The 14,747-nt window shown below is 42.8% G+C and overlaps 2 protein-coding genes across 5 annotated transcripts in view; both read right to left on the reverse strand.

Moving 5' to 3' along the window:
• LOC104049499 (alpha-ketoglutarate-dependent dioxygenase alkB homolog 3) overlaps positions 1–3,910 on the reverse strand; it is a 121,635-nt gene extending 117,725 nt beyond the window's left edge. Inside the window, exons 1-3 of one of the 4 annotated variants that reach the window (XM_064452304.1) lie at positions 3,657–3,792; positions 1,989–2,101; positions 1,079–1,113 (exon numbers count right to left, since the gene is read on the reverse strand). In XM_064452304.1, the coding sequence (XP_064308374.1) occupies positions 1,079–1,113; positions 1,989–2,101; positions 3,657–3,726 (218 nt within the window). In that variant the 5' untranslated portion in view covers positions 3,727–3,792. Of the gene's footprint in view, positions 1–1,078; positions 1,114–1,988; positions 2,102–3,656 lie in introns of all 4 variants that reach the window. The other 3 variants (XM_064452301.1, XM_064452309.1, XM_064452305.1) reach the window with 3 other exon arrangements.
• Positions 3,911–5,024: 1,114 nt separating this feature from the next.
• The window catches only part of HSD17B12 (hydroxysteroid 17-beta dehydrogenase 12), a 98,326-nt gene continuing 88,603 nt past the window's right edge, over positions 5,025–14,747 (reverse strand). Inside the window, exons 10-11 of the mRNA XM_064452313.1 lie at positions 6,927–7,076; positions 5,025–6,716 (exon numbers count right to left, since the gene is read on the reverse strand). Of these exons, the coding sequence (XP_064308383.1) occupies positions 6,612–6,716; positions 6,927–7,076 (255 nt within the window). The 3' untranslated portion in view covers positions 5,025–6,611. The remainder of the gene's footprint in view (positions 6,717–6,926; positions 7,077–14,747) is intronic.

A 14,747-nucleotide genomic window follows, 5' to 3' on the forward strand; every position in this document is an offset into this window, starting at 1 on the left:
AAGCTTAGGGCAGCTACAAAGAAGATGGAGACTCCCTTTTTACATGGAGTCACATGGAGAGGACAAGGGGGAATGGACACAAGTTGCTCTTGGGGAGATTCCGATTGGACACAAGAGGAAAATTTTTCACAGTGAGGACAGTCACCCATTGGAATAATGTCCCCAGGGAAGTGGTTGACTTGACCATGTTGGACACTTTCAAGAGTTGTCTGGACAGGGTGCTGGGCCATCTTGTATAGACTGTGCTCTTCCTAGAAAGGTTGGACTAGATGATCCCTGAGGTCCCTTCCAACCTGTGATTCTGTGAACTCTTCACTACCACGCCAGCAGTGGGAGGGCAGCTAAACATCTCATCTGAATGATCCCTGCTCTGCACAAATACCTGCCTAGCATCAAATCTGAAGTTGCTAGAGAAAACTAACCCCAGATCCCTCGAAGTAAAAACATCATACATCGAATCAAAAACTGAATCTGTAACTTGCCTCTTAGGAACCACTTAATAAGATAATTCTACCAAGGTGACCAAAGTGAAGCAAATTTCATTTGCAAAATCTGTAACTTCACCACATGCCACCACACCTTGTCACATTTCATGCCAAGGTTACTCTGAAAAGATCCCCATTTCAACACAAAGGGTAAGTTATCTAGAGTGTACCTAGCTTCACTACAACACTTACTAGCAGCTATTTTATCAAACCTTCAAAGGAAGCACTGCTTGAGTTGCCATACCAGCTATATTCCTGAATGACGGTAAGTAATTTCCAGCATAGTTTACAGAGGGACAGTTCTAGGAAAACATACATTGCTAGCCAAAGGAAATATATTTGCGGTTCTGTTGATCCACAATGTCCAATTGTTTTTTCTTCCTGGCTTATACAGCTACACCAAAGCTATAAAACCTAGTTAACATGGACTTGGGCTCTCCCGATTATAAATTCAGTTCAGGATAAAAGTCTCATTTTGTACTGAAATTTCTTCCAAAGTCATGGCAGTTTTAAGTGGAACACTTTTTCAGCAGTTTCTCACTAACAAGACAGAAGAACCGCACGAAGGACAGTTAAGTAAGCAGTACACTCACTCTATCACACCTGCCTCAGGAACTTTGCGCTCCACCTGAAAGGTAACAAGACAATACATGGTGAATATTAAACATCTAAGTACCTGGCATGCTCCAGACAAACAGAACTAGTTGCCATCTCTAATGACTCTATATAGCTGCCACTGATATGTCAGTGAGAAAAACATACCTCTGGACAACTAGCAAGCAGTAACAACTCACCTTACTGTCTCTATGCCCCAGAAACTCTCCAATGCAGCTACCACTGCAGGTGGTTTTTAAGAATCAACTGCCCCCTAAAGGACATTAATTTCTAAATTATTTGGATTATTACAATACTTGCTACTTATCAACTGCAACAAAAAGAATTCTTATCCTTACATTTGGAAGTAAAAAGCTAGAGCAACTATAGGAGGGACGAACAAATCCCAGACCCCGCAAAACAAGCAAAACACAAGACAGACCAGACATAGCAGGAGCTGACACTTTAGAATTGTCTGCACAGCTTGAGATAGATGGGTTTGGTTAAAACAAAAAAACAAACAACCAAATACAGCAGTTTAATCCAGCCTGGATTATAATTCTGGTTGTCTCAGGGATTTATTCTTCTCTTCTCTGAGCTCATGCATGTTTAGGACATTGCATCATTATGAATATTTAGGAGAACATATTCTTTTGGCTCTCCAAAAAAAAAAAGGTAGTTATGAACAGGTATGTAATGGAAGTCTGAGGCGAAACAGAAGGACCATAACTTTCTGTTTGCCATATATGCAAGAAAGTTGCAATTCTGCTTGGTAACAGCCCAAAGCTCAGCTCAGTGGAGTTCTCAACTTGTTTTTAAACCTGAGACTATAATCTCACAGTCTGATACTTTTTAGCATTTGAAGTTTAATGAAAGATCAGATTCTGCTAGTTACCATGTAAATTTTACCTCTGATGGCTTTTCAAACAGAAATTGCTTCTGAGTGTGAGGCTGATTTTTCCTCAACCACGCTGGCCTGGTGCCTGCAGGGGCAAGGTTGCTGGCCACAGGTGCCTTTGGTGCTAAAGTAAAGAAGGGGGGCGGGGAGGGGGGGAAGATCACATGAAATTTCACCATACAAAAAGTACAGTTTGGAAGAACTTATGGGATCATTCTTTGAAGCATTCTCCTCACCTTGGCAGAGACTCCAGGGAAAAGCCAAAGCTACATTACATAAGAGCTAAAACTGCACAGAAACTTGGTATTTTTATACATATATACACATTTGCTATTCATAGACAAACAAAAATGAAAACATCCTTTTATCCAAAAAGAAAACATCTAGAACCTTTCAATTCTACCACAAACACCTAACAGATGCCAGCAGAAATTTTCCCAAGTGGCTAAACTGCTTCCCTCTGCAATTTTTATTTTAGGAAATAAAAAGACATTTCTCTGGGAAAAATACTTCTATTAAAACAAGACTTTGAAACTAGGGAGAAAGTATGAAAGAGCAACTCAGGCATATCACTTCATGTATTTTATTTACACGTGCAAAAAGCCTTAAAAATGGGCTTGTAACAGAGACAAAGTAAAAGTCTTCACTATGCATAATTCAAAAGATGGGAAAAATAATTTTTAAAAAATCCCCTTCGGAATAGGTGGAATGGAAACACACCTGTGCCAGAAAACTTACAGGCTACATCCACAAGTCAAAAGAGTTAACTGATTTTTTTCAGGATTAAAAAAAAAAATTCAACTTGCCTACAATGTTCAGCCTGCAGAGAAATGGGAGCTTTGCTGAGTATTGTAATCAGGCAAGTGGAACATGGTAGTTTGACCACATTCACAAACCAAACCAGTCCTTCTCACACGGCTGGAACTGCACACTGCACCCTCCGGTCTCCGCACTCTCTGGTGTGGTACAAAACCAATGTTATTGGAACAGGCTGCGCAGAGAGGCGGTGGAGTCACCATCCCTGGTGGTGCTCAAAAAGCATGTAGGTGCGGCACTTTGGTACGTGGTTTAGGAGGCATGGGGGTGTTGGGCTGACAGTTGGGTTTGATGATCCTAAAGGTTTTTCCAACCTTAATGGTTCTATTATACGATTCTAAAACAGCAACATGAACTCCATCCTCTTTCAGCTAACAGTCTTTATTTTGCAACGTCTTCACTGTGAAAAGACAAAGGAAGACAATAGGTTTTATGAATAAAAAGCAACTAATAGCTATCACAAACAAGCGCACGCCTTAGAAACACCTACGCGCAGCTGCGGGGGACCCTGTGTTCCGTGTCCAAATCTACAACCTATCTGTCACGTACATCAAAGTTTTACTGAAAAGCTGGGTTCGGGCACCTGAGCTTTAGTTTCCCAGAGAAGCCGGACCACCACGCAAGGCCTCACGCTCCCTCTCACACAGCACGGGCGGAAAGGGCTGCCAGGAGACGCGTCCCCATAGTTCCGCATTCACTGCGGGTGTGTTTGGAGAGACGAGCTTAGGCTGTTCTGCTCAGCCAGGAAAGAAACGCAGGCTTAAAACCGTACTTCCAGAGACTTTCAAAGCTTTTCAAAGAAAGGAGGGCCCTTGACAAGCCCCAGACGCCCGCCCGCGGCCCTGCGAGCGGCCCTGCTTTACCTGCGAGCCGTCCCGCCGGGGCGCCGGCCCAGCCGCCCTGCACGCGGGCTCGCTGCCGCCTCTCCGCCATGCCGCCGCCTCAGCGCCGGCAACAACTGCCGCTAGGCCCGCCCCGCCTCCCTTTAGGGTCCCGCTCGGCCCTTCCCGCCGTGCCCCGGATGGTGTAGGCTGCCCCGGAGCGTGACAGCGGCAGGGAGGGGCAGAGGCTTCTGTCCAAAACGTGGCTACTCGTTTAAGAAGCCTGTTTTTAACTAGCTGCGTTAAGTTACAACTATATTTCCCCGCGTTCACAAAGCCGCAGTATAGATTTGTGAAGTAATGAGGGAAACCAGCCTTGCCACCTCAGTCCCGCCGCGGCGCTCGGACCCCTCACTCCAGCTCTTGCATCGGTGACAGAACCACCCTTCGGAGCAGAGCTACAGCGAGGCCGTCAGTACAAGAAAATCCCTCCTGTTTTCTATCACAAGCCCAGGATATTTCAAAGTACATCGGAAGCTACTGAAGACGCACATCATCTCAGTCGCTGAGGTGAGCAGACATTCATAGGCAATGTCAAAGCAATTTAGGTTAAAAAGTGATTCCTTCATGCAGTCTGGAAAATAAAAAAAGACCTCAGAGGAAGCATGAGAGCAGGAACCCGAACTGCAGCCTGCTAGCACCACACGCAGGGCAGGGGGCAACATGGCCACAGGCTCTAACAACCTCTTTACAGCTACCTGAAAGGTTGTAGTGAGGTGGGTGTTGGTCTTTTCTCCCAAGTAACAAGTGATAGGACGAGAGGAAATGGCCTCAAGATGCATCGGGGGGGTTTAGGCTGGATATTAGGAAAAACGTCTTTACTGAAAGACTGGTCAGGCACTGGAACAGGCTGCCCAGAGAGGCAGTGGAGTCGCCATCCCTGGAGGTGTTCAGAAAACACGTAGACATGGCACTTCAGGACATGGTTTAGGAGCCATGGGGGTGTTTGGCTGACAGTTGGACTTGATGATCCTAGAGGTCTTTTCCAACATTAATGGTTCTATCATTCTGTGAACTGTGCTGCCAGGTACCACTGCACCATTGCTTCTGTACCAGTTGGGTATGCACACTATTTGCCTCAGACATGGCTTTCCAAACACCTTCAAGAGTTAGAAAATTGTTGTTTAGAAATAACTGTTTCTTATTAATAGCTCAATTAATAGTTCTAATTAACAGTTTATTTTTTTGTTCCAGTGATTACAACAGCCAGGAAAACAGATTAATAAAAGCTTTGGGTTTGGCATGTAAAAGTACAGTAATTTTCACTTAATTATTATATATTATAAAGGACAATCAGGCATTGGAATATACAGGCAAAAATGTTAAGGAAAAAAACCAACACATTAAAGATTCAGAGTAAATTCGATTTTATTTGTTTTACAAAGTCAAAAACATACAGACCGTTTAGTCCAATGCTTCCACATCAGATCCAGAGCAAACCAAGTCATGTGCTCTTAGAGAACTAATACCACTGACTTCACCGTCCCTGTTCCAAAAAATTAAGAATACTATGGGATAGGATCTGCATCTCATATGATCAGCACCATTGCATCGGTATTCAGGGTTTTTCAATGTACAGAAATGTTAGCCCCAAATCACGTCTCAGTACAACATATTTTACTTCAAAATCAGAGCTTGAAATTATTCTTTCAAGGACAGAAAACAACCTCCACTCTTGAACCACAGGAAGTTACCCCAGAAAACATTGGTAGCTGCTTTCAATTTGGTTTGCCTTCTAAGTTTCAGTACATTTTATGTTTATAAAAAGGAATGTTAGAGACCAAAATCTTTATTTGAAGAGTAGGTAAATACAGAAAACAGCAGTACAGTCTTCTCATGTACTCTGATCCCTACCTCCCAGAGTTGGGTAATTTCATCCTCACTGCAGCATTCCGTTTTGGAATAGAACCATGAAACAAATCGGTTAATTTAAACACAATTAAATTAAAAATGTTCTACATTTAAAGAAGCTTACTGGTTCTCATTTTTAAAGCTGTCTCAAATATTCAGGATTCACATTTCAAAGGGCCTGACCAAAAAGACAGACTGATACATACTTCAAAAAAAAGTTTAAGCATCAATGCTAACAAGGAGAGTAACTCATTTCAAGCTCTGCATTTGAAGTGCCCATAATCTTTTACATAGCAACCGGCACGTAACACCATTTGTGACATTTATCTACATTGTGTTATCACCATCTATTACAAAGAGCAGGCATTGAACTTTCAAAAATGTTATTACAAATTATAAAGATTACATATTACTGAAAAGTTAGAATCCATATTCAAGAACCATGAATTTAAATACTTTTTGCAATGTTATTTTATGTATATATTTATAGGTGAGAAATTACACTCATTTGGTTTTTTGCCCATTTCCTTCAGGGCCAAAACCAAAGAAATCACACTGGACAGTGTAACCAGAGGACTGCTCATGAGCTGGCTGACAATGCAAAGTCCTTGCAAGTACCCTAAACCTGAGCTAGTAAAAAGTTATACTCTGTCAATAGTGTCAGGTTACCTTTTTAAATACACACACCCACCCTTCCCACTCCTCCCGACCTGTCCAGGAATATGTAAGAACTACTATTTTTATGCCTGTCACCCACACACACAATACATAGACGGACACTACATAACCAAGCTGTTCCTCAACAGCGCACTGCCTGATCAAGTTCATGTAAGTATTTCTTAAAGCACAGTGCAATTTTAGTCCAAAGCACTTTCCCCCTCGTAATATCTAAACAAATAAAGCCTATTTTTAAATCCATATTAGAAGTCAACAGTCTTTTTTCACCCATATCCTCAAAACAAGACAGTTTTGTTAGAAAGTACACCTACAACTGAAGATGTTTGAAACATTAGGTCTACTTTGCGTTGCAGTGTGGGTATGGAACCTGCAGGAATCCCAGGCTTCCAAGTTGAAGTTGCCTCCAACTTACTTCTCCTTCATTTTTTTCAAATAACGAGCTCGTATTTGTTTGTTTGTTTTCATGACTATATTAATGACAGCAGGTGTAGGTAGAAGAGAGAAGATCCATCCCTATAAAAAAAAAGGGGGGGGGAAAGTCTCAGCTTTTTATAGCCTGTAGTAAGTGAAATCTAACAGTTAACAGCATGCACAAATATTACCAATTTAGGATTAGAAGTTAAAGAATGAAAATATTTAATATTCAAAATTATTTTACTCTTCTTTCATAATAAACACACACAAAGGATATTTGAGATCCTTATGCTTTCCAAGGTGACTTACCATGAGTGCATGGGGTAGGCACCCATTGGTCTGGGACTGCAGACCTACTGTGCCTAAGGCAGCTTTGACGTACGTTTCAGGACTGGGCTTATCGAAGGTCGGCTTGCGGATTTTGGACATTTTTGTTGCCACATAATACGGTAGAACACTCTGCATATAGGAAAGGTCATGTTAAGCAGAGAATGCTTTCAGATTAACTTTCAGATCCACAAGGAACTAGAACTGTTGGAAATTAGGTAACCTGTATACTGAATCCTAGCTTAAGCTACCCTTCTTGGTGATTCTGGTTATAAGATCACAATGTACAATATAAAACACATTTTAAATCAGATATCTTGTGGGCCACATTTGGAATGTGAAGGTGTCATGGTTTCAGCTGGGATAGAGTTAATTTTCTTCACTCTAGCTGGTATAGTGCTGTGCTTTGAAATTAGCATGGAAAAAAACCCTGTTGAGATAACACACAGATGTTTAGGCTGTTGCTGGGCAGCGCTTATACTAGTCAAGGACATGTCTAGCCTCCCATGCTCTGCTGGGTGCACAAGAAGCTGGGAGGGGAGGGGGCACAGCCAAGAGAGCAGATTCAAACTGACCAAAGGGATATTCCATATCATGTAACGCCATGCCCAGTATGCTACCTGGGAGGGGCTGGCCGGGGGAGGGAAGAAGCAATCGCGGCTCGGGGACGGGCAGCATCGGTCGCGGGTGGTGAGCGGTTGTATCGTTCGTGTTTCTGCATTTTTTCCCTGTTTTCCCTTTCCTTCCTTTTCCCTTTTATTATATTAACATTACTGTCATTATTATCATAATCATTTATCATTATCATTCTATTGTAGTTATTAAACTGTGCTTATCTCAACCCACAAGTTCTTTTGCTCGTCCGATTCTCTTCCCCATCCCACAGGGGTGGGGGGGGGGGGTGAGCGAGCGGCTGTGTGGTGTTCAGTTGCCAGCTGACGCTGAACCACGACAGTTCAGTGGTCTGTTGATAGTGAGCATCCCCAGTTGTGGCCCTAGAAAAACTACTCTTACAAGCCTATGGCTGAAAAGCCTTTCTTAAAATTTATTAGTGCAAAACTTCATTCCAGCTACTTAACAGAAAATGCTGCAGTGTCGCTTCTCTGTAGTAAATCCCCAATGTTTGCTTGGGAAGGAGGTGCAAGAAACCAAGACAGTGATTTTATACTTGAGTAACAGCTTCTCAGTTTGGCACCTGTACAGAGGGAAACATGAAGGCAAGAGGAAGAAGGAGGAAAGGGAACGTCAGGAGACTTGGAGCATTGAGCTTGTAACTCCACAGGAGGGCTCAGAGGAAGGAGGAGATATCAGTACCAGAGTGGAAGACCTACAGGAAAGAGGGCAGGATCAAGAAGCAGAGCACAGTTAATGGGCTTTTATAGCAATGTCTGGAAGACATAGAAAAAGTGACAGTGGCTCTCAGAACTACCTGGCCCTGGCATAATGGAAAAGCAGGAGGAAGCAGCATGGGTGTGTGGTTGACAGAGGGGCACTGGTACCACAAAGGCATGTGGGGCAAGATAGACCTGGGGGATTCAAAACCACATTCCACCTATCCCCAGCTCATGCTACCGGAGAACGAAAGGGAAATGCATGTATACTTGCACACCAGGAAGCTGTAATTCATGCACCTTTACAACAGATATCTGAGAAGCGTGCATCCACTTCTGCTACCCTAATGGTTCTCAAAATGTGAATACCAATGAGAAACTCAGTATATTTGGGCAAGCTACAGTTTGGAAACCTGCTTCCCCAACTTAGTCTCTTAAAGAATAATGACCACACATGCCTGACCTCAGAAACATTAGCTTTACTATCACACTGTCAGAAGCGTAGCACAGGGGAAAGGACCACTTGAATTGTCATTGACTATTTATCCATGCCATGGCTGTGCACATTTCAATAGGAATTCAGCCACCACAAAGAGGAAGCCTTGGTACGTCTGCTGATTCCTTCACATTAGAACATTAAAACCATGCACTTGTCTCTATAACCAGGGCTTTCAAAAATATACTGCATGAGTCCAATTTCAAATGGAGAGGAAAAACATGAAGACCTGAATTTCAGAAGTGTAAGTGGTTACCATCACCTTTAAAGTTACCAAAAGCTACAAATGCTTGGATAAGAAAACTGCTCATTCTGTTACCATACAGCATAGGTACCTAGTTTCAGCTTCAGAATGTGAAGCTCATCCATTTTTCAGATTACATTTCTAAACTGAATCTCTACTTTTGAGTTTTAAAAAAAGAAAACAATTCTAAGCTTATTCATCACCAGATCACATCTGCAACATCCCCACACAGAGTGGCACGATGGTTATAGTTAAGATTTATTTTCTGTCTTGCTCTGCTCCAAACAGACTTCCTAAGTGAAATGCACTACCCAGTTAAGCCACTGGATAGCATGAAGGGGCAAACAATTGTGCATGAGGATACTTGAAATACAGTGGCACTATAGGTTAGCTATTGATCCACAGACTTCAAGGCACATAGAAGCATAGGATTACACTCCAACTGTTTTTTTCCTCCCAGAAGCTCTCTAGAAAACAGAGAGACAGGTGTTTAATTTCAGAAAGATAAGATTTACCATCTTCCCATTAACTGGACCATATTTTAACAATTAGAGAGATCTGTTCCGTCCTCCTTCCTCCCCACAAAGATCTCAGACATTCATGAACCATATCTAAAACTAGCATGACAGATTAAAAAAAAAAAAAAGTCACTGCCCAAAGCCTTTCAGCATTTTGTATTCAGGCATGTATAACCCCAGAATACCTGGGCAAGGAACTGTATAGGAAATTCCTTGTCTTTATCCAGAGAAAGCCTAGTCTGCTCTCCAGTTTCAAAACATGCCTTAAAAGTAGCTTATGTCAATAGAATGTCTCTTGCTCTCTTAAAACATTTGCTAGTGCTTATGGCTCTGATGCTTATTAAAATTGGCTGGCACTCAGAACTGGGGTCTTGAATGTTGTATGAAAGCAAGAAATGATCTTAAGTCCTGAACAGAAGCCTCAACTAATTATGCTACACTCAAATTAAAATAAGCCACAAAAAGTCAGAATAGCTAGTCTACACAATTTTATCACCTATGTTACCTTACTTCTAAAAATAAGGTCTGAGCTCTTTAGTGTTTCCAAAGAAGTTTCTTTCCATTTCTCTGTGGGGAAAAGGAGGGTGGGTGACATAAAGGGGAAATGGAAGAACTGCAGCAACCAAAGCTGACCTGGACAGAAAGGTAACAGCAAAGCTAAAAAGCTTTGCAGGAAGGCAATGCCATTAGTCTGGTGACAGCAGACTTTTGTGCCTGGAGAGAGAGATGGGCATGTTCAGTATAGTGAAAAGGAGGCTGGTGGTGATCCAATACCTGCCTGTAGTTATTTCAAGGGTAGTTATGAAGATGAGAGCCAAACTCTTCTTGGTAGTACCAGATAAAATAACAAGAGGCAAAACTGCCAATTTTATTCGTGAACATTCAGACTGGACACTAGGAAAAAAAAACAAACCCAAAACATTTGCTAGGAGAGCAGTGCAACACTGAGGTGACCTCTCTGGACAACACCACCCCTGCCCTTGACTAGCCACAACTAGCCCATGACCTTGTGTTAGCAGCAATCCCACTGCTAACACTAGGAGAGTAGGAGGGTAGACTATAAAACGTCCTAGAGATCCCTTCAAACAAACACTGCCATGATTCTGAGATCTGGTATTTTATATAGTGGATATGGTAAAAGAAAGTAGGTAGTGAAAGTTTTCACTGTTCCACCTCTACTATGGATAGTAATGAGGAATAGAGGAAAAACACAAATACTGCCTGAAGTTAAAAAAGGGAGCTTTTTAGGGAGAAAGGGGTAAAGGGCCAGACAATATTTTCAGACATATTCAAAGAGCAGAAGTTTCAGAAGAATCTGCAGAAATCTTTCAGGGATTCAGGATTTTTCCAAAAATGCCTTGAGAGAAATCCTTGTCATCATCTTCCTCATTCCTTTTCTTTTTCTCTCTTTCTCTCCATGTAAACACACTGAGTAATAGCATAGGTTAAAATTCTGCGTCGCTTCTGTAGAATTAAGCAGGCCTGTCAGCCAGAAAGAGCATATTTTTAATCTAGACACATCTGCATTGCAATAAAAGCACTATATACTATCAAAACTAAGCTTCCACAGAGACAGCAATCCACTTGAACAAAACTGACACACCTTAGGTCAAACTTCAGAAATCGGTAAAATACCACCTGTATTGTGTTTCTGCTTTTCACATGGTGGTACTCTGCAGGTGTTGGCATGGTAAAAGTTAACTGTTTTAAATGGTGATCTCAGCTGGAAGTGCAAGTTTGGAATTAAAAGCACTCAGTTTCTGAAGGTCAGAGAAATGAACTTAAAAGAATCTAAAGGAGGTGCAGTCTTCCAAAGGGCTTTAAGATGATACATCAGCTAGTCTTCACAGGAAGTTACTTGTAACATTCATTAGTGGTTTAGAGTGACTTAGGCTGGAACAAGACGACAAGGACGGCAATAAAATTAGCATAACAAATTGAAGCTGAGACAGCTACTGGTTGTCAGGCCCCCATAACTCAGAATGGCAATTCACTGTCTACATTGAGGGGCAAAAAAGCAGTGCTGGCAGGAATTCAGCAACCTTAGCCAACATGGGAGTTAGAAAAAGACAGCTTACCACAACCTGTTACCTTTCATACAGAAAGCTGATTTAATTCTTCATTTGTTTATAGTGTTAAAAATGTAAATACACTGAAAACTTTCTAGCTGTGCTGGTTTTGGCTGAGAAGGAGTGAATTCTCTTCACTGTGGTGCCAGTGGTGGTCGGGGACCTTTTCAGCTTCCTGCGCTCTGTCATGTCGGCGGGAGGCTGGGAGGGGCGGGGCCACAGCCGGGGCAGCTGACCCCGACTGGCCAATAGGATGTTCATTCCATACCATGTGACACCATGACCAGTATATTAATGGGGGCAGTTGCAGCTCAGGGAGGGGAGGTGCTGTGCAGTTTGGTTCAGTGGTTCATCCCACTCCTCCCCCCACCCAGGTTTCGGGCATCTTGTTGTTTTCCTTTCCATTGCATTTTTGTTGGTTTTTTTTTTTTAATTTTATTTTAATTATTAAACTGGTTTTATCTCAACCCATGAGCATTACCCTTCTGATTCTCTCCCCCATCCCACTGGTGGGGGAGTGAATGAGTGACTGTGTGGGGCTGAGTTGCCAGTAAACCATGACAGTCTTTTTTGGCACCCACCATGGGGCTCAAGGGTTGGAGATAATAACAGCTGCTGGTCACAGTACCATGTTGTCATTTTTGAAGTTTGTGTTAAAGATTAGTGTTGGTTTGTTTAGCCTGCTGGGTTCTGCTGTGATTAGTAACGTTTTGCCTACAAGATTTGTTATGCAAACACTGTTTTTCAGCTTTGTCTGGTATTTGGGGTCTTGCTGAAACCGTTACTGTACTTTGGATACCACCTTGTTGAGGTGATCAGCAATTATACCTCCTCCTTGGAGAGATTTTATATGGAGGAAATACAGAATGGTATCTTTGCAACTTTCTTCTATGATGTCTCCGCCTTTATTGCAACAACTTTTTTGTATCTTGAACATCCTTGGGTGGTTAAGGTATACTTATTGTTAGTTTTTGGGCATGTTGTTTTGGTTTTGACTAAGCAATTTAGGAATATCACCCAGAAATCTGCCCCAAGGCTTGATAGTTACGAGTGGCAGGGCATGTGGGATAGCATGGGCAAATACCTAGGGCAGTGGGCACCGCCAGTGTTTTGGAGTTTCACCCCTGAACAAGTGCAGAGTCCTGAAAAACTAGTAGAATATTTGGAGAAAGTATGTTGTTATGCTGGGCACTCCAGAGAGACACAGATCACTGCAATGTGCTGGGGCCTGGCCCATACATACTGAGCCCTGCTCAACAGTATTGATGAAACAAGCAAAGTGCAGCAGTGACGGAACAATGACTGACTCAGTATGCAGCAACCCAACGCCACACACACCATCTCTCCCACCCTGAAAGACTGATACGACAGGTGGAGCCCAGAGTCATGGGCCGGGTGAACTCAATGGACATTTTTATGGACATTTTACAGGGAAGGTCCATAGACTAAGGGAATGATGCCTGTGCATTATGTTAAAGGATGGGAAGGAGAGGGGTGGTGGTTGGTGAGGTTGTATTGGATCGTACGGGACCTGGGTGTGGCGTAAATGGTATGGAATAAGGTGTGGAGAATGTGCTGGTTTTGGCTGAGAAGGGGTGAATTCTCTTCACTGTGGTGCCTGTGGTGGTCAGGGACCTTTTCAGCTTCCTGCGCTCTGCCGCATCGGCGGGAGGCTGGGAGGGGCGGGGCCACAGCCGGGGCAGCTGACCCCAACTGGCCAATGGCAGGTTCATTCCATACCATGTGACACCATGACCAGTATATTAATGGGGGCAGTTGCAGCTCGGGGAGGGGTGGTGTCGGGTCAGCGGGTGGTGAGCGGCTGCGTCGTGGGAGGTTTGTTTCAGTGGTTCATCCCGCTCCCCACCTACCCCCCTTCCCCCAGGGTTTCGCGCCTCTCATTGTTTTCCTTTCCATTGCATTTTTGTTGTTGTTTATTTTTATTTATTTTATTTTAATTATTAAAGTGTTCTTATCTCAACCCACAAGCGTTACCCTTCTGATTCTCTCCCCCATCCCACCGGTGGGCGAGTGAGTGAGCGACTGTGTGGGGCTGAGTTGCTGGCTAAACCATGACACTAGCTTTTCTGCATACAAAAGCTTGAAAATCATTCCCATACTAAGAGTGTGGCCACCTAAGAGGGCCACACTGCATGTAGATGAAACCGATCAGAAGAACAGCTGTCCAACAGCAAAGCTAAATCTGCAAGTAATACAACTTGAATCACACTGGGAAGACAGAAGTAATATAGAAGGGTAAAAGTGAAATGATGGCTGTAAGGAACTTGCAGCATAATAAAAATTGACCCATTGCTGGACAGATGGGCTGAAGCCAGGGAAAGGCTCGGAAAGCCCTGTGAGAAGAGAAAGCAACAAGGAGACATAAAACACTAGAAGTTGCTCCAGCTTAATCCATGTCAAGACTACATATGCTGGACATATGTATGCTGTACCTGTTCAGAGTGCTACCTGTTTTTGCATCCTTCATTGCTGCACATCAGTTTAGCTGAAGGTACATCCCAGGGTGCTAGCACACAGCATCAAACAGACTAAGGAGAAATTATGCTCTGGGACCTCTACAGCAAGTTATAATCTGTTACCAGATTATAATGTCATCTAGTCTCTTCTCAAGAAGGCCTATAGTAACAGTAGTTAGAATGTTTTCAGGGACTACCTTTGCTAGCCTCCTCTCCACTGCCAACAGACCCCAAAATAAACAGCATTCCTTAAGATGTTAGTGTAAGGTTTAAAACACTGACTGCACAGGAAGAAATCACCCAGCAACTGTCTTAACACAATCCTCTCTCAGGAACTGGGACAGGACATTATACTAAACATCTGGATACTAAACTGCAGGACATTTTCTGGTGATAAGTTCTTGTTTTGCTAAGTATGCTTAAATCTAGCATGTCAAAAAGGTAACATAGCCTTAAGTTGGCAACAACTTCTCTATGGTTTTAGCCAGTAACAAAAGTTATGCTCTCATGCTTAATGACTACAAAAATAGGGCAGACAACTTTGTGCCTTACTTCTCATAGGGCCTTCAGAGTTCAGGTGGTTTTGAGAACCACCATATGGTATAGGGGAATGACAGGCACGGACATAGGCTAATCCAGTTTGTAAGAAGATCACTACCTGAAAAAGA

Source organism: Phalacrocorax carbo, chromosome 5, assembly GCF_963921805.1.
Source record: "Phalacrocorax carbo chromosome 5, bPhaCar2.1, whole genome shotgun sequence".
Lineage (NCBI taxonomy): Eukaryota > Metazoa > Chordata > Aves > Suliformes > Phalacrocoracidae > Phalacrocorax > Phalacrocorax carbo.